Source organism: Serpula lacrymans (genome assembly GCF_000218685.1).
Source record: "Serpula lacrymans var. lacrymans S7.9 unplaced genomic scaffold SERLAscaffold_3, whole genome shotgun sequence".
NCBI lineage: Eukaryota > Fungi > Basidiomycota > Agaricomycetes > Boletales > Serpulaceae > Serpula > Serpula lacrymans.
In genome coordinates, this window is record NW_006763292.1 from 797,033 (window position 1) to 816,856 (window position 19,824).

The 19,824-nt window shown below is 43.1% G+C and overlaps 5 protein-coding genes across 5 annotated transcripts; 1 reads left to right on the forward strand and 4 right to left on the reverse strand.

Annotated features, from left to right (window-relative positions):
• Positions 1–2,967: 2,967 nt before the first annotated feature.
• Positions 2,968–3,639, reverse strand: SERLADRAFT_434163 (uncharacterized protein; the record flags this gene model as incomplete). The annotated part of the gene is made up of 2 exons (XM_007314401.1): positions 2,968–3,408; positions 3,478–3,639. 2 exons carry the CDS (start codon positions 3,637–3,639, stop codon positions 2,968–2,970), a joined length of 603 nt encoding a protein of 200 aa, XP_007314463.1.
• A 460-nt stretch (positions 3,640–4,099) lies between these two features.
• SERLADRAFT_405879 (uncharacterized protein) lies at positions 4,100–5,492 on the reverse strand (the record flags this gene model as incomplete). The annotated part of the gene is made up of 5 exons (XM_007314402.1): positions 4,100–4,347; positions 4,397–4,560; positions 4,786–5,127; positions 5,200–5,333; positions 5,421–5,492. The coding sequence occupies 5 exons, from the start codon at positions 5,490–5,492 to the stop codon at positions 4,100–4,102; spliced, it is 960 nt and encodes a 319-aa protein (XP_007314464.1).
• Positions 5,493–13,099: 7,607 nt separating this feature from the next.
• On the reverse strand, positions 13,100–14,230 carry SERLADRAFT_434164 (uncharacterized protein; the record flags this gene model as incomplete). The annotated part of the gene is made up of 2 exons (XM_007314403.1): positions 13,100–13,435; positions 14,117–14,230. 2 exons carry the CDS (start codon positions 14,228–14,230, stop codon positions 13,100–13,102), a joined length of 450 nt encoding a protein of 149 aa, XP_007314465.1.
• Positions 14,231–14,466: 236 nt separating this feature from the next.
• Positions 14,467–14,946, forward strand: SERLADRAFT_434165 (uncharacterized protein; the record flags this gene model as incomplete). The annotated part of the gene is made up of 3 exons (XM_007314404.1): positions 14,467–14,493; positions 14,528–14,652; positions 14,715–14,946. The coding sequence occupies 3 exons, from the start codon at positions 14,467–14,469 to the stop codon at positions 14,944–14,946; spliced, it is 384 nt and encodes a 127-aa protein (XP_007314466.1).
• Positions 14,947–15,436: 490 nt separating this feature from the next.
• SERLADRAFT_434166 (uncharacterized protein) lies at positions 15,437–15,702 on the reverse strand (the record flags this gene model as incomplete). Its single annotated transcript, XM_007314405.1, has 2 exons — positions 15,437–15,540; positions 15,600–15,702. 2 exons carry the CDS (start codon positions 15,700–15,702, stop codon positions 15,437–15,439), a joined length of 207 nt encoding a protein of 68 aa, XP_007314467.1.
• Between the last annotated feature and the right edge of the window lie 4,122 nt (positions 15,703–19,824).

Below are 19,824 nucleotides of genomic sequence, written 5' to 3' on the forward strand. Positions count from 1 at the left end.
TGATGATAATATTCCCACCTAGAATTGCTTACCTGAAGGTGCCTGTGTAGCCCCTGTTATCATAGCCACAGATAAGACACAACTCACCCAGTTCTCTGGCAACAAGTCTGCTTATCTGGTGTATCTAACTCTGGGAAATTTGCCCAGATCTATGCTCCGTAAACCTTCCAAACACGCCTGTATTCTCATTGCCTATTTTTCTGTTAGCAAACATGTAGGAGATGATCTATCCAAAAAGCAAAAGTCAGCACATATTCAACAACTCTTTTATGACTCAATACACATAGTCTTAGAGCCTCTGATAGAGCCTGGCAAGCATGGAATGGAAGTCACACAGGGAGATGGAAGTTAGGAGGATCCATCCCATCCTAGCCTGCTACGTAGCTAATTATCCAGAACAATGTCTTGTCACCTGTGCAAAACATGGGGCCTGTCCTAAATGTGATGCCTCTGAAAATACCATGGGAGAAAGACGTCCAGGGAGATGGAGGACCCAGAAGAAGACTGCTGAGGTTATATCAACAGACAAAGCTGATGCAACCTTTATCAGCAATTTCCAGGAGATATGTGAAGCTCAAAATGTGTCTGGGGGTGTCCGTCATCCTTTCTGGGAGGGGTTTCCTCATTACAACATCCACATGGCCATAACCCCTAATATACTCCATCAACTCTACCCAGGTGTTGTAAAACATCTGATTCACTGGTGCTCTAGCTTGATGACCAACAAAGAGCTGGATGATTGCATTCATAGACTCCCACCTTGCTTTGGTGTACAGTATTTCAAGCATGGTTGGTCACAGTTATCCCAGATATCTGGGTCAGAGAGAAAAAATATGGTGAGGACGTTACTGGGGTTCATTATAGGGAAGGTCCCCTCCCAGGTCATAACTTGTTATAGGGCACTTCTTGACTTTATCTACATTGCACAATATGCAAGCCATGACAATACCACCAATCAATACCTGGAAGATTTCTTGGATCTTTATCATGCCAACAAGCACATTTTTGTTCATCTTGGGGTATGAGAATGTCTCAACATTCCCAAGTTTCACTCCATGCTACACTATGCTGAATGTATTAGAAATTTCGGCTCTATACCTCTTTCCAGCTTTGCCTGCTTCTCTTCTTCTCTGTTGTAGTTGTTCAGGTAGCTTTCAAACATAGTTACTTTCTCCTGCCTACTAAGCCACTGAGTCATCTGAGGAACTCTATTATGGAAATTTGATGCCCTCCAGCCTTCCTTGGCAAAATCTATGTGGAACCTTTCAAACATTTCTGTGTTGTGATTGTCGGTGGTGGCCAGTTCATTGCCTCCGTCCAAACCCTTATCTATTTTCCTGGCTAAATTTCCACATTCCCCTGGCCAAAAACTGAACAGCATTCAAACAAGTCATCAATGTCCATTTTTCTCATATCACCTACATACTTTCCTTAACAAATGCATGGACAGAGGGAACACAATCCCTAGAATTCAAGTAGCCTTGGCCCAGCTTCCATTTGATCAACTAAATATTTGGCAGTAGGAATGCTGCTCCAGGACCTTCATACAATCCAATTTGCTGATGAGGACAACAACCTGACGTGGTCATACATTGAGTTTGCCATGGTGGGCAAAACTATCCTCCCATTCTGCAGGGACATGACCACTGCAATACAAAACAGCTTGGAATCCGCCTTCCCTGACAAGGCAAGGCCTCTACCTAGGATGGTGACAAGGGTGATGCAGAGTCCCACCAAACATGGGCATGAGGAGATGGATGGGGAACCCGGGAATATTGCACACAGAACAAGGTCAGATAATAGTCCAGTAAAGCAGCTTCAACAAGCCAAGGATACTAAGGTAGATCAGACGCTAAAGGTAAAGAAACCCAGGAGGCGTTGATTAGTAGGTAGACCTTTTGTACAGTAATGTAATAGATGTATGTAATGGCCCTGGGTTTAAAATATGTACCCAGGGATGTGAGTGTTGTAGTTATCCTGGGTTAGATGATCTTACAACCCAGGCTGAACAGATCATAGGACACTTGGCTATAGACCGTTCCCGAGCAATGTTCCCATGTTACTGAGCATCACTTACAGGTAGCTTATCAATGTGTTGAAGATAGATAGGTCCCAGGCCATGTTGATGGGTCCCGGGGTAGAGTTCTCAGATTTGTTTCTTATCTATGACTTTGTCAGCAACAGAAGTACGGACATCACTCCTATCTTAGGAGAAAAGCTACTGTCCCACAGCACCAAAGGGATCCTAGTCATGTGCACCGCGTCATGTGATAGAACTATGTACAGAGTGCCCAATGAAGAAAGTCCTGGCATGGGAGAGAGCCCCATTCTTGGCTGACTAGTTGTAGGACGCACAGCCATAACCCAAAAAAGGATAATGTACCCTCAGTATATCGGTCATGACATTGAGTCCGGACTCTAATAGACAGCTGTATCAAAAGAGGGTAGTTGGTCACACTTATGTTGGGTGGTTGGGGTAGCAGTTAAGCCCCCTAATAAGCCCCTTTGTAAGGGCAAAACCACCCTGCCACTACCTGCTCATTCTAATCCCCCCAGTGCCAAATTATTTCTTTGCTTACTACATAGTTTACTTTCTACCCACCCTTGTACCACATGCAGCAAAATCACATCACACATTATCACACTGAGATTACAATGTAGGTAGCACAAATTTATATGGATCAAGTAATTAAATGTACATTGAGTGGTGAGTAAGGAGAAACTAAGTATATGCAAATGAAATCTAGTTGAAAAAAACGAAAGAAAAAATGAAATTTATATTACAAGTCCATTGAACTATGATTTCTTCTGATTGTACTCCCTCTCCTTTGCTTTTAACCTTGCTACCTCATCCTCCAGCTGGCTAATCCTCTTATAGAGATCCCAAATGATCTCCTGCCTTTGTTCCATCCTTGCTACCCTTTTTTCCAAAGAAGGAGGCAGACTCCACTACTGTGCCGGGGACAACTATTGTACGTGGCTGGGAACCAGGGATGTAAAACTGAAGTCTATGAGGTTGCGGCCATCACTTTGAGGAGTGACAGCAATAGGAACCTCACCTCCTGGGGGTGTATGAGGCCTCAGTGGCTGAGGCAAATCCCCTTGTTGGGCCTCAAAAGGCCAGTAAGGAGGAGGCTCTGGGGACAGACAAGGGGTTCCGGGATTGTCCAAAGGCATTTCTTCCCACCTGAATGGGTTGTGAGAGCCGGCAGGAGAAATTGGGGTGGGACGGAAAGGTGGGCACGAGAAGTCAAAGGGAGTGTTGGAGCGAGGGAGCGTGATGTCCAGGGGGGTGTCAACAGCCTCCTGGGTACAAATTGGAAGGGGGCTGGGGGATGGCAATGGCAATGGCAGCCTTGCCACGGCATCCAAAACCTCCCTGGAAGGAGAGGGATGGTCTCCCTCATCCTGGTGATCTACTCAGGGCCAGGATGCATTGCATTCACATCCATCTCCCCTGGGTTCTCTATGGGACACCCAGGGAGGCCTCCTTGACTCCTGGGATGTGGCTTGCACCTGTGGAGGGGGAAGAGGGGGTGAAGGGCGTGCAGCAGGTGGGGGAGTGTGGTGAGCAGGAGCCGGGATCACTGCTTGTGAAGGTGGGGGGACCCTGATTGTGAATTGTCCTGGTTGTTCCATATAGCTGTATGGCCCCTGATACCTGTGTGGCCGTTCCGGGACCCCGGGCAATGTAGATAAAGCTGCATGCAGAGCCACCTCAACAGGTTTTGAGTTCCATTGCCTTGATGAATCTCCAATGAAATCATGCTGTGGACATAGCCCCATAAGGCCCATCATCAGGAAAACATGATTTTACTATAATTGGATATAGTTTGGTATGATTGGGTAATAGACCAAATATAGCATTTGGGGCAAATAGTGTGCTATAGATTGATATAAATGCCACTACTGTTACATGTAGAGTACTTTTATTGCAATTAAAGCCAATCAGATCAGTTCAAAGTTGTCAATAATAAGATAATGAACTTCAAGTTACTATACTATGACAAATAATCTCTATACTACCATATTGTTTGGTATGCAAATTTACTAGCCTAATTTTTAAGTAAAAATGATCCACAAACATCCAGTACATTATCTATCCTTCAAGTAGATGGCCAAACAATTCGAGGTCCAGTAAGAGGAACCAGATGACAACTTTGATGTATGTTCCCCAGTAGAATAATAGCACCAGATGCAACACCATTTGCCTGAGGGACTGGCTTGATATTTTGTACCACTCCACGTAAGCCAAAGGGCCTTTGGGCCATGGATGAGGTGCAATGTTGTAAGAATAAAGGATATCTGGGAGTGAGAATATGACCCTCAATCTCCCAACCTTCATCCCTATAGTGACATAGTAAGCAAAAAAGCAGTAGAGGGACATTTGACGTACCTTGCAAGCCTGTTGCCTCTGCTTCATCAGTATGTGCTACAATAACAGCATCATATCTGCCCTCCTCTCCTTTTTTTCCAGGCTTGGCTTTTATACCGTCCATATTTTGGATGCTATCTATGGCGCTGGTAAACCAGCTTGCGTGCTCCCTGGGGTGGCCCAATCTTGACGGGATGGTCAGCAGCAGTGACCAGATCCCTTGGCGCTTCTGGCTCTGAGGCTACTGGATTCTGGGACTTGCTCCCTAGGCTTGCATCATTGTCCCACACCCTTGTACTTCTCCCGGCTGCGCTTGTCACAGGAGGTCCTCCACTTTTTCATCTGCTTACTCCTGCTGATGGTGCAGGTGGACTTATCCAGCCTGCACCACTTGCACCACTCCTCCATACTCTTTCTCTGCAGATCCTCTACACCCCTCGTAATCCCTACCACCACCCTTGCCTTTCCCTTTCCCTTGCTGGTTGGAGGTGCTATGGGGTCCGGGTGCTGACCACTTGATGTCCCGGGGCATGGGCAGGTGTGCTGGGGGTGAGATGGCCTTCAGGGCCTGGGAACAGGGGGTGGGGATGTGAAGCACCAGGATGGAGCTGCCCTCTTTGCCCTCTTTGACAAAACCACTATCATGTGAGCAAAGTTGTGCTTTCTTTTGCCAGTGGTGGGTGCCAGGGGGCTTTTGGAACATGTTGGTTTGATGGGAATGGTGGAAAAAGGATGAGGATGAGGTGGAACCACTGTGAAAATAAACAGTCAGTAAGTAATTGAATAAAAATGAAAAAATAGGAAACATACTTTGCAACCACCACCTATTGTCCAGAGTCTCCCTCCTCTCAGGAGTCTGTGTCACGGGATCAAACAAAACAGATTCCTCCACTGTCTCATCTTCCTGGCTGATTATAGAGGGATCCACTGCCCTTCCCTCATTCTCCGCCCCGCCAAACTGCGTGATGGCACTCAGAAAGAGCCAGGAGATGTGGAAGTCATGCCCGGTGTTGTTTCCCTCCCTTATTATGTCTGTCCCACTCACTACTTCCTCCCTCAGCATCTCCGCATACTGGTCCCTGCCTTGGACAAGAACCATGGGCCAGTACATAACCATAACGGCCTTCCTGATGCACTCATTGGCTTTGTAGATTTTTTCTGGGGTAAAAAAAGGGATGTGATGAAAGTGTGGTGAAGGGTAGTATTGTCTGAGTGACTGAGATGTTAAAAGGGTTCAGACGTGTTATACATGGATCTGGTGCCACAAATTGCGCCCATGAGAATTTTGAGAACAATACATGTGATTGCAAGTGATGTATCTTTCACATTTAAACACCAGAAATGTTGCAAATGCCAACTCCCCAGTGCAAATCCAGTGCCCATGAACCATCCCCAGGTATGTCCCATCATTTCAAATATTACTCCACCACCATCTTGAAATCCTTTTTTTTTCAGATTTACCCTTATTACACATCACGTTACCCACCATATTGATGTTTTATATCTGTTACAAAAGGATACTAGGTAATTGATTTAGAAAATGTATGAATATATGTAAATTTGTTTGAACTCACCTCAGTCTCTAATATGAGGACTGAGGTGTCAATGAAGCGTCAAGTGAAACTTTCTATGCTATGGAAAAGTCTGAGATCCAAAATAGAAGGTGTTTCCCAGCCACCTACACAAATGTGGCTGGCAGCGGTGGTGCATGAGGCTCAACATATCTGTTAAGTCCTTTATGCGACAACACATATATGACCCAACAATCATGAATTGTACGTTCATACATTTACTTGTACTTAAAAGGTCTGATATACATGTCATCAGCAATTTTAAGTGAGTCAACTGGCTTATCAGACAATTCACCATCCCCGGGGGGGTCCGGCTCATCTGAATGCTCCTCGGGTCCTTCCTCCATGCCCTCCCCGGGGCCCTCCTCAGATCTCTCCCCAGCACCCACTCTTACAAACAATATCTTTGATATTAGGGTGCCATGCAAGAGACCTAATTGTAACGGGAAAAACATCTTCAATATTGGGGTGCCATACAGGAGACCTAATTGTAAAAACCCCAGGAGCACAATATTAGGGATGCCCGGGCCCTTAGTCTTTGATATAGGTGTGACCCAGCCTGGGTCATCTAAGACAGGCACCCTGTGACCCAGCTGGGTCGTCTAAGACGGGCACTGTTATTATACACAATTTTTGGACCTTTAAAATCTCATTCTCCACTTAAACTTTTTTTTCATAGTTTTTAAACACTGTGTCATGCGGCACTTTCTTGTGCTACACTGCTTTCCTTTATTCTTAGCTACAAGTCTCTCACACAGTGGAGCTGGTCACATGGGCTGCGCCCTATGACATTATCAGCTGCTGCCTTCATCAACTGTGTAGTACACATGTACAAATTGTCTGTAGTAGTATAAATACCCCAATAGATCAAGGAGACTCCTCAGCGAGTCCTCCTGTTATTTACCCATAACAAACTCAGTCCCACCCTAAGGGAGATTATCCTCTCCACTACTCACCACTCTCTGTCTGTCTTGTTGTGCACCAGAGTATACAAACTTTGGTTGTTACAGGCACCCTCTCACCCAGCCAGGTCATCAAAGATAGGCACAATAATATCACATCTAACATGTATCAAGAACAAAGCTTGAAGGAAGTGTCTAGCCACTTGCTGAGAGCAATCAGGGACTGGAACTAGAGTCCAATGTGAGTAACTATATTATTAGAGAGTATGATAGGTATACAATACCTAGAGTCCAATGTGAGTAACTAGAGAATAGGAAGCATTGGACTCTGCAGTACTGTCCGAAGTTTTGTAAACAAAGGTAAACAAAGCAGCCACAAAGGCAAAATCATAGAGAACACAATCAATAGTGAATGATAGAAGAATAGATAGAGAAAGGAATGAAAATATATAGGTAGCACAAAGGTGCAGGATCACCAAAACTAACAACATGGCCCGGCTGGCACACTCTGCTGGACTCCGCTGGCCCCATATATATAGTAATATTATCAGGTAATAATGCAAGACAGAAGGTTATTACTATACTATGTGGGCAGTAATGGTGGTGGGGAGGCAACGGCAGTAGTGCAAAGAGGAAAAGGTGGTGATGGTGGAGAGGTGGTGGTGTTGGAGTTGACCAGAAATGATAGACTTGGTGTGTGGCAAACACACACCTAAAAGCATGATTGGGAACGATTTTCCCGCACAAGCAGAAAATCCTGGGTACATAAAAACTTGACTTGTTTGTCCTTGCCATCTCAGTTAATTACCATTTGGCTGAGGTGAGTAGTTTTACAGCTGATAGTTTTATCCCAATATTTTATTCTACTGTAGCACAGATTTACTACAGGGTATGAGTTCTGTAAACAGTACCAACATGTCTTTTGCTGGAGCTGGAGGGTCATCTCTTAGCATCCCAAAGCTAGATGAAAGAGGTACCAACTGGGTACTCTTTAAAGATTGTTTTGAGTCCATGGTGGAAGCTCAAGGACTTTCAGATTATCTAGAGGGAATGTTCACTCCCTCAATGGAGTACAGGGCTGACAGCAGTGTTCAGTTAGTAAAAGTCAACAGCTCAGCATTTTCTTCTAGTGAGCTACAAACCCACAGAAAATTGGTCCTGGTATATAGGCAAAAAGAGTGTAGTGTCAGACTGTACATAATGGCCACTATACTGGACCTTGTATATATTGTTAGAAAAGTAATATGAGAGATAGTATGACATGCAACAAAAGTTACATGATCTGAGATGCAACAAGGATGAAAATATCACTTCCCACATCACTGAACTACTCAGATCAATGTCTTTTTGGCCATTATCATAATTTTTTTACACAAATCATACTGCCCTTGCCTCAACTCTGCTACTTCTGCAGCCAGAATATCTAAAACAAAACTGTCAGTTGACAACATTCTAGATACAGTGCTGGAAGGAGCAAAACACTGTAGTGCTTCAAAACCAAAAAACTAAGCGGCCATGACAGCCAAAGCTATGCAAAAAAAGGCGGAAAAAAGAAACTGCCATGGATGTGGAAAACCGGGCCATAAAAAACATGACTGCCCTAATGAAGGCAAATCAAACTCAGATCATTCTGCTCCCCACCCCATCTCTGTACTCCAAACTCCAATCACTCCAAAGGTCACAGTTCTGACACAGATGATGAATTATACACTTTTGCTGTATCCTGCACCAAAAAACCTATCCCGATGATCAGACAGGAAAAACTGGCAACAGGACTATATACTGTACTCCCGTGCACATCTCTGTCCATACTGGATGTTGACGGACTATGAGAATATCAGTCCAGAACCAATTTGCACGGCAGGAAATACCCCAGTGATGACAATAGGCCAAGGCAGTGTCATGATGGTACTACCTAATAGCACAAAAACATTGTCAGTAAAATTAAAAGCAGCTTTACACGTACCGGAGATATTAGCCATCCTTATTTCAGCCAATAAACTCAATAAAGCCGGGTTTATGATCCATATTACAGACCAAATAAGTAATATTCTATTGCCCAAACCAAAACAAAAGACTATTGGGATAATTCCTATAAAAATGGTCTTTATCAGTTGTCCAATGGGACCAGAGATGAAAGTACAAACTGGTTGCATACTGCTGCAACAGTGTCATAACCATGACTTTTTGGAAAAACTGAGTTCAGAGTGTGGAGATGGAATGGGGAGTGGAACGGAGTACAAGGTTGGGGATTGACTTAGCTCGTGCACTAGGCCCTTCCATGGACCTTGATCCCTAACTCGTCAGAGTGAATATGGATGAGAGTAGAGGATGAAATGTAGAGGAGAGTAAAGGTCCTTCAGAGAAGGACCAGAAAACTTAGAAAGGGACTTGAGTAAAGGCAAGGGAATCTAGCTGATATTCAAACTGCAGGAACAGAGTACAGGAGCTACAACTTATATACTGTTGGAGGACTGGGAGCTAGTAAGGAGTAACCTGTAATGTAGGTACAGAGTTCCATGCGGACAATTATCTAGCAAGGGAAAATTGTATGTGGGAGGATTGTACTATAAGGTCTAAACCAGAGTCCATGAGGAGTATGAAAATGTGTGTATGAAAATGTATGATAGACTAGAAGTCTGGTGCAGGAGTATTGGAGCGGATGTCCAGAGTACCATGTGGAGGTGGGGTATAGGGTTATGCCAATTGGCAGGATACAAGGAGCATAATCCCGAGGATACCAAAGATTCAGGGGGTTCAGACTTGAGAAAAGTACTCTTTGGAATTCCGGAGTTTTGCCTTCTGGCATAGGTCACATATTGCACAAACCTGCTAGGCACTTGCAGAGTCTGGTATGATAGAGGGGATAAAACTTGACATGTCAACAAGACTATCTTTCTGTAACACTTGTACCAAGGCTAAAGCAGACAGAAAGCCTTTTACCCATGAATCATACACCTCTGTGGCTGAATATGGAGAATGAATCCATAGTGACCTATGGGGACCTGCTGCTGTCAAGGATGTTACAGGCAAACACTATGCAATAACTCTCACACCAACTGGTTAAAAAAACTGGTCATCCACCCAAGCCTGCAAAGAAAACACTGCATAAACTAGCTACTGGAAAAAAACCAAACTTATCAGGTCTACAAGGATTTGGTGTGAGTGTATTTGTCAAAGATGACAATGCTGGGAAACTCAATTCCCCAGCCAAAGAAGGTTATTTTGTTGGCTACAACAAAGAGAGCAAAGGTTACCAGATGTTCTGGCCTGATAAACACTTTATAACAGTCAAGCAAAACATTGTCTTCAAAACCAGGCTAAAGGATGAGAACAAACATTAACGAGTCTTTTAAAGGGGAGGATGAGACATTTGAGACTGTGAACCCCATATTAAAACACATCAGTGCTAAGAATCCCAAGGCAACTGAAATTGAACACCCAAAATGCCAAGGAGGACCATATGGAAATCACAGCTAACAACAAATCAGCTATACATCAGCTATACATCAGTTCAAGGATGATCTGAAGATGGAGTATGAAATTACTGACCTGGGACCTATACACTGGCTTGTGAGGATACAAATTGAAAGGAATCAAAGCCACAAAACTATATCCCTATATATGTCGAGTCAATACTTAGCACCTTTGACAAGCTTCACGCACTGTACCACGAAGTGATTGGAAAATTAATGTACCTGGCCTTGGGTATAAGGTCAGGCTCCTCCACAGCCACTGTTTTGAGAGGGGATAATGAGTGCTAGGAAGTTCAGGACAAGGCTTATTAATAGATAGTCACATGATTATGATAATTTCAAAGTCAGCACAACTTTATTCCTCACTCTTTATTTATAGTGGCTGCAAATTAACATTTGTAAACAAAGGCTTGCCACAGTGATGGTGACGAGCATCATTGTTGGACATTGAAAAATGTTAATCATTCTTCAAATTGCAGTATAATTACTAATTTTGTATCTACAAGTACTCAATACAGATGGTCCTGTGTAATGCAGTCCAGTGATGTATGTTGATGGCCAGGCAGGATTTAAACTCCTTTACTGGCATCTGTAGGATAACCCAGCAAAAGCCAGGCTCCTATCCATGTTTTTTGCAGGCTTAAGTTGGAATAAAGTTGTGCTGACTTTCAATTATTATCTTATCATATCTAATCATATCTAATCTCATTATTATTTTGTGGCTCTAGGATTAAGTCCTCCTCTCTCAAAACAGTGGCTGTAGAGGAGCCTGGTATAAGGCCAGACATTACAGTTGCCATTTCTCTCTTGTCCCAATTTTTAAACAACCCCAGAACAGAACACTAGACAGCTGTGAAAATCAGATACGTCAAAGGAACACTAAACTACTAACTTACCTTGGTAGGATCAGATAAGTGCCTAACTGGGTACACAGATAGTGATTGGGCATTGCAATCACATTGCCACTCAATCTCCAGCTACACTTTTTGTAACAACCAAAGTTTGTATACTCTGGTGCACAGCTCAGACAAGCAAGAGTGAAGTGAGTGGGAGTGGATACCTCTTATGATAAAACCGGGTTTGTTGTGGGTAAATAACAGGAGGACTCGCTGAGGAGTCTCCTTAATCTATTGGGGTATTTATAGTACTACAGACTATTTGTACATATGTACTATACAGTTGATGAAGGCAGTGGCTGACAATGTCATAGGGCGCAGCACATGTGACCAGCTCTACTGTGTGAGAGACTTGTAGCTAAGAATTAAAATGAGCAGTGCAGCATGAGAAAGTGGAGTTTGAACAAAAATGGAAAGTGCCGCATGGCACGGTGTGTGAATACTACAAAATAAAGTTAAAGTGGAGAATGAAATTTAAAGGTCCAAAAATTGTGTAATGTAACACTTTTTTCTACAGTATTGCAACAGATTGATGTCCTGGAGCTCAAAGAAACAAGTGATAGTCAGTTTGTTGTCAACAGAGGCTGAATATATAGGACTCACCAATGCCTCCAAAGAGGCCCTATGGCTCCGAGCCCTAATTGAAGATACTGAAAGCAAGACCCTAGAAGAAGCTACAGTAATATATTCTGGAACTCACAAAAAATAATGTACACCATGCATGAACCAAGCACTTTGATGTGCGGTACTATTTTATCTGCCAAAAAATAACTGCTGGTATACCAGATACCTCCTACTGTCCCACCAATAAAATGCCCACACCTTCACAAAGCTGCTAGTCCCAAGCCGCATTCAGTATTTGCTGGAGTTCCTGAGCATGCACTTAGTTTGAGGGGAGGTATTGTAGTTGACAAGAAGTAATAGACTTGGTGTGTGGCAAACATACACCTAGAAAGTATAATTCAGGAGGATACAAGCAGAAAATTGCGTAAACATAGAAACTCGGACTTGCCACCTCAGTCAATTATCATTTGGCTGAGGTGAGTGCTTAATTGAGGAGCATAAAGGCAAGAAGCACTTGAGGATAGATTGTCTGTTGGCCATTGCTTATGTGGTTTGGGACATGCAGGTATGATTATTGAAAGTCTTTACATTGCTTTTGTTACAATTCTTGGCTTTACAACTTTCTTTCTCTGCTCTAACCTTTTTTATCATTTTTGGACACTTGTGCCATGCAGCACTTTTCTTTGTTGAAAATGTACGTTCTGTGCCGACACAGAGCCATGATGCCGCAGCCAGGCATTTGAGCATTCAGAAAAATATTTATTGGCACCAAATGTAAGGCTTCTGCAAAATGGCCTTACTTTGGACAAGGCTATGCTGCTGCATCCTTGAAGACTGTTGCCAGTGAGAGACAGTATATGAACCCCCTTAATAGGGTTAGAACAGACTTATTGAAAAACTCACAACCTGGGGTAAAATCAAATGGTCAAGTCACATGACAATCGGTCAACAACCATCTATTTTTTTTGGCACTAGGAGCGTCTACTAGACACTCCTAAACACTCTGAGCAGCCCATTTTGGGCTTGCTTAAATCACTGGTGCTAACCAATTTTGCATTATTATCATCCAAATCAAGCAGAACCTTGTTGAAAATGATATGAGGTTGTGTTTTTGTGTGTCCAATGACTTTATCAGTAGATTAACTAAAATTGATCATGCACTGATATCGAGATAACAAGACATAAATAGTGATTAAATCAAAAGATCAAAAGATTACATGCATGACTACTACAACAAGAAACAACAACAAAGAGACTTTGTTCAACGCCTGTTAGGAGATTGAGAAAGAATGAGCGGATAGTGATAATAAATAACTCACATAGACATGCCACAAGAGACAATAAAAGCCAGAAGATCTTCGAAATCTTCTCTAAGCTCATTATCATGCATGATGACATTGTTAATGAGGGACATTAGCTTCTTGTAAAATTTGCGGTATAAGTTGATAGAGAAATTGGCCGCTTCAAAGACCTCTGTGCTGAGTTCCTTGAGGGAGGCATATAAAGCTGTACCTGCTAGAGCCAAAGTGATGTGGGCTGCAAGAGGACCAATATTGCTGGCAAACAGGCAGCCAAGACCATTCTTTGACTTGTATTGTATATTGAGGATGAGACATATGAGGGCGGGGTGCCTGAAGTATCTTGTTTTTCCCTGCTTTAACATCAACAAGAGCTTCTGAGTATAGAGAGAATGACTTACATTAAGACCCGGTTTTCCATGCAGAAAGATACATTGAGGCTTCCACAAAAGCTCCGTTACTCAATTGTTCTTGTACTCTACCTTTGAGATTGTCAAATCCTACACCTAATCAACAGGAGGTGTAGCTGGTAGATATCTTTGCATATACCGCGGGAATGTGACTTGAAGTCCCCGCAGATACCGTACATAGTGTTCATAACCTGTTCTGTTGGTAAGTGTAACAACCAAGAGTTAGTTACTCTGGCACACACAAGAACACACTATAAAGGTAGTAATGAGGGAGTGGTTACCCTTTAAGCTGCAGAGAGTTTGTTGGTATACAACAGGAGGACTCGCTGAGGAGTCTCCTGGATCTATTGGGGTATATATCCTAATACAGAGTGTTTGTACTTATGTACTGTACAGTTGATAAAGTCAATGGCTGATGATGTCATGGGGCCTAGCCCGCATGACCAGCTATGCGGCGTGAGAAAGAGGAGTTTGAACAAAAGGGGAAGTGCCGCGTGGCACCATGTGTGAAAGCTAAAGTATACAAGGTTAAAGCGGAGAATGAAAATGAAGGAAAGGTCCAAAAATTGTGTTATCGTAACAGTAAGTGACGCCGAAAGAGTATATAAATTGTCAGACACGTACCTCTTTAAGATCATCAGGGTTGTATGGAACCTTGCTGTTGTCACAAGGGGTGCCAAGTTCAACCAGGAGCTCTTCTACAACTTTTTCAGCCCCTGCAAATTGATATTCAGGCATGGCCTCAACCTTGATGGTATGTATGTGAAACCAATCTGCTGCCATCTTCACTGTGGCCTTATTGAGATGGAAGTAGCCATTGTCCTTGCTCCTCCTGGTACATTTTCTTTGGATGTTTATATTAGACTCTTTATCCAAGCTTAAAGATTGCTGCCGGATATGTGGGATTTGACGGCATTATGCAAGCAGCAATGGGACCGCACAATTTTTTTCCCGGTGCATCTTGAGAACGTTACATGCCGGGCCATAATCCTAAGAAGCAAGTTAGTACCTAATGCCTGGCAATGCTGATGGTAGTCTTACTGCTACTACTTGGTCACGGATGTAACCGCCTCTCACAGGCCCCTCTCTCCTACCCAACACAATCCCCTGGTTGACGGGGAGCTCAATTTGCGATTGCAAGGCACTTGGTGGATTTTGAGGTGCAGAGAGGGTGCTGGTGTATTGGGACGCCATATATAAGAAAGCCGGTGCATGTGTATAGTCAGTGGATGCTTGAGGACAGGTTGGGGGGAGCAGGGATTGTTGAAAAGAAGGAGGAGGAGGCTGGGGCTGGGGCTGCTGAAAAGAAAAAGGAGGAGGCTGGGGCTGTTGAAAAGAAGGAGCTGGCTGGCACTGTGGAAAAGAAAGAGCTAACTGGGCCTATGGAAAAGAAGGAGGTAGGGCCTGCTGTATGGATAGTTGGTGAAAGGATGGAGGCTGCTGCTGCTGCATAAGTGTTGATAGACCAAAGGGTTGATAAGAGGGGGCTGTGGGAATTGGCTGAAAGCCATGCCCAACATGCTTGAGGCAACTTGTTGGGTGTCAAAAGCTTTGCCACCAATTTTTTCATCAATATGAGCTTCAGCTATGTGATGATCAGGGTCTGGCTGGTAAAAGTCAACAAAGTCATTGTCATCCCCCCCATTGAGCTGATAAGCCTTGGTTTTTGCTGATCGCGGCGGTTGTGGGACTGTTCATGGGTCAAACACAGATGAGGACAGCCTGTTATAAACCACTGAGTGGGATGGGACTTGGGACTGGACACTATGGAGGCTGGAATCAAAGATCAGTGTGGAAATTGGGTCAGTGTGAGTTGCATTTTAATTTCTGGGGCTTTTCCCTGCAAACAAGGCAAGCCTGATCAGTAGTGTATTAACCAACAAAAAACACAATCACTTACTCTCCCCCAATCTCTAGGTCTCACAGATTATGGCAGATCTTGAGCTACAGAGACCTGCCCTCCTCGTCCCCCTCCCCGTCCTTACCCACAACCATGCCCACACCCACCACCGCTTGTAGATTTGCTTTGATTGCCTTGATCTCCGGGTCTGTTCAGAAATGGCATCAAAAACAATCAGTGAGTTCTCTTGTTTAGAAATCCACTTACAGTGTTGTGTCATGGAAGCTAGGAGGATCTGCTGGGGGCTGAAAAGGAGTTGAGTAGTTGTGGATTTGGAAGACTTTTCGGGTTGGTACTCTCTTTTGGGCATTGCTCTATGTCAGCTTGGAAGTCGTGGAACATTGTGGCTGATCTGAAGACTGCTAACAGTAGACTTGTAAGCAGCATTTATACAGTAGAAATTACCTAGTCTACACCTTTCAGAATGAGAAAAACTGTCCGGAGTTTAATGGCATATCCAATCAGCTTAATCCTACTCATCGAGAAACTGAGTTATGGTCCATGGGAGACCAGCACATTGCCTGCACCTGTATATAAAAAATGTGTTCTCGAGTGTTAGCAGGCCCCCAGCCTGAGGGCATCATGATGAGGTGAGGCAAAGTCATCCCCGGCATAAGCCGGACCACACCCTGACAAGCTGAACTAGTTGGCGCTGCACAGCTCAACTTGAGTTCCTCCTCATAATCTCCTATATTACTTAGATAATTGTTACCAGCTCACTGCTTCAAGATAAGGATGTTTATTTGCGTGTACTACAGTGGTCTTTGACGTACAACAGGGACAGCGTGATAGGAATACATAATAGGAGAATCAAAGGAGAGCAGCATCAAGTGCAATGCATATACATAGGGAAAAGGGATAAACAAGAATCATACATACAAAATTTGAGCAAAATGTAAAAACATATATTAATTTTACTCTGTGTCCTGTAGCAAATCATTTTCACCCTCAGGTCACATGTCAGGACAAAAAAAAAGTCCCATGCATGGATTTGTGCAGGTTTCTTGCCTATTCCAAAGTTCAACAGGAACTCTGATATTGTATCTCTTCTATCCTCCCGTGTCTATCACACATGTATGGATAAAATCACCGAAAACCTCAAGTCATGTGCTCAAAATGGCAAATTTCTAACAGACCCTTTCGGTCAAATACAACTCACATACACACATTTAGTTGGATAGCCGATCTTCCAGAACAACAACTTATCTCATGCATTATGAAGAACTCCTTGCTGGTCACAATTGCTACATTGAAACAGTTTGGGTATTCAGGGGTTTATCCTCCTCATCACAATGATGACACTTATATGTTAGTATGCCAGCTTGCACAGAAGGTCCACCCCTAGGATGTCAGGAAGTTTCAGACAGAGTCAAAGAAAAATGGTTTGAGTGGTGTACACAAACCATTCTGGCAAGGTTGGGCCCTTTCTGATCCAGCCAACTTCCTTGTTCCAAAAATCCTTCACGTCTACCACAAGTTTTTTTTTTACCACATCCTCCTTTGGTGTAAGAAAATTGTAGGAAAGAACGAGCTGGATGCTTGCTTTTGAAGTCTTCACAAGTGTACTGGATGTGAGGCAACATTATATATATAACAAAAATAATACCCGTCTCTGACTGTACTTGCAGGGAGTAAGAGGTACAATGAGTTTGAGGTCAACAGATGCTAGAGATTATAGCATGTAGAGGACTGATAGTAAACTCAAGGGTTTCTGATGAGGAGTAAAGCGGGTTATTCAAGTAATAAAAAGCTAAAGAACAATACATGAGTATGTAGGGTTTTTACAGCTAATTGAATTGTCTATCTCTCAGACCGGAAGTAGAATAAAAGAAAAGTGGTCTGAGGATGAAACTATCCAATAAAAAAAAGAATAACTATTGTACAACTTCAGGGATTAATCAGCAGGTGAGAAAATGTACTAATAATAGGTAGTATCACGCATGTTCAGGAACTTTTTCCTCATGATGAGGTACGATCCTGACTAAAGTGGCTATTAATATATCCAGGCACTGATGGAACTTGGAGCTGGTTGGCGAGATCTCAGCTACTAGTCCTTACCCATTGTGCTGGCTAGCTGGGAGTACTACCCAGTCTCTGATCTGCAATATGGAGTGGTAACAATGGTTAAGAAAGCCTGTTAGGGCTATGAGAAGTAAGATGGCAAAGGATGTCTCTAGCCCTAGAGCCAGAGGTGTAATGGGGAAAGTGTCTGAGAACCAAGACATGGAACAAAACAATAAGAAAACGTAAATAGTCCTTACACTGGGTTTTGTCACTTTGTTAGTGGGGTTACTCATGTTAGACAGATGACAGGGAGAGAGCATTGTGATATCCAACGTAGTATAGTGGCGGTTATTGCTGGTTGTGCCCCTCCTACATTTGTCTGTGTCATTTGTTCCCCAATCAACTCCATCTACCAGGCTCAAGCCCCAATCCATACCACCACTTCTCTACAATCACTATCATTTTTGCTAGCAGCATTTCACCACAAAAAGGATGCTATTCTACAGTCAGGTGCATGGAAAGGCAAAAAAGGACCAATAAAACATTTCTGGATACCAAAACTTGAGCTGATGCAGAGTTTTGTTTGAGCCAATTAAAACATGGGCTCGATTATGCAGTATACAGCTGATGTAATGGAGCAAATCCTCATCACTCATTTCCAACATCCCTTCAGCAATGGAATGAATTGAATCATCGCACTGACTTTGAGCAATAGTGTGTCCAGATTTTAGATCGTCTGGAAAGAACAAGGTTGTTCAATCTTTTCACGCTACTTATCTCACATGGTGTCAGCCTTATGAACTTGTTAGTGGAGGCCGAGGTGGAGGAAGTATTTGTGGAGATGAACCCTGAGGAAGAGTGGATATTGCGCGTTCTGCCCAATGAGAAGAGCACGCAGGGCATTTGCACCAGGCGGAACTATTTTTTGGACAGGACACTCTCTAAAGATTGTTGAGCAGCTTTCCACACTAATATTTCCCCTAACATAGCCAAACTCACCATCCATGCTGCCGCCCTGAGATTTGGCCTCGAGTATTTTTGTCCCGCCCTTGTTAAATATGCTATTGCATCTCAAGCTTCTGATGACGGAGTATTTCCATTTGATCATGTCCGTATATAGTTTAAATTCTGAATCCAACCGTTTTCTGTTCACCGCCCCAACACTGTCATGCCCTGTCAAAGTGTAGCAGCACAACCATCATCCACTGATTATCTGTAAGGCATTTTTGATCCAGTACTGGTATCGCAGGATAATATATGTAAGCTTGTGTTTTTTTGATTTATATAGGCCTAGTTAATATCTCTCCTATCACCAGTTTTTGCAACCTCTCATTTATGTCCAAAATGTTTGCTTCACACAAATGGCTCAGGATTGCGCTATCTTGGAGGAGCCAGATGTTAATATGTATCTCCTTGAAAGATATGTGCTACCTATATTTGATTCTTCAGGACAGCCATTGCTAAAAGGAGGGATCATGCCACTGTCTGTTGTATCTCATGCAGTTGATCTCATACAGTGACTCCAAAAACCCTTTCCATGTTGACTCTGGGTGTCATGCATGAAGCATACCATCAATAGCTTGAGAATTGCACTTAGCTTTGGTGGAGTCATCAATAGTACATACTGTTGGCTATAAAATTGCCCCATAGGTCATGTGATTTGGTTCACATGCTATATGATTCATAAATTGTGGGAAAGGACTTAAGTGGAGTAGGAGAAGATACCAGTTGAGGAGTGTCAGGAATTAATTGAAAGTATGCCTAGAACGATTCAGGCAGTGTTTACAGCAAAAGACGGCTATACCAAGTACTGATAATAACCAAATACCCTTTTCAATTCAAAAGTGAAAAAACCCTTTCCATGATGTTGCTGTTTTAAATCAACCATATCTCTATAGCATGTCAACCAAATCACATGACCTATGGGGCAATTTTATAGCCAAGAGTATTTACTATTTATAACTCCACCAAAGCTAAGTGCAATTCTCAAGCTATTTGATGGTATGCTTCATGCATGACACCCAGAGTCAACATGGAAAGGATTTTTGAGGTCACTGTACCTTACTTTGAGCACACAATCAATGTCTTGACAGCAAGAATTTGCTGGAGCTCCCATCATTCTTTTATCTCAATAGTTGTGTAGATAAGGAGATGTATCAGACTTTTGTATTCCCAAAAGGGATGTATTTCCCTTACATCCAATCAGAGGCTTTTCTGACCTTCTACACTAGAAGTTCCCTTGGTTATTTGTAAGCGAGAATTTTGTACTTTGCAGATGCATGTAGTCTAGACATTTTGGGAAGCAGTCAAACATCAGACGCATTCCCACATCCCTCCTAGCTCTGGTCACAAGACTACAGATTGCGAGTTTTCTTTCAGCGAAGAAAGCCCACTAGGGAGACAAATCAGCAAGTACCAACAAATGAGC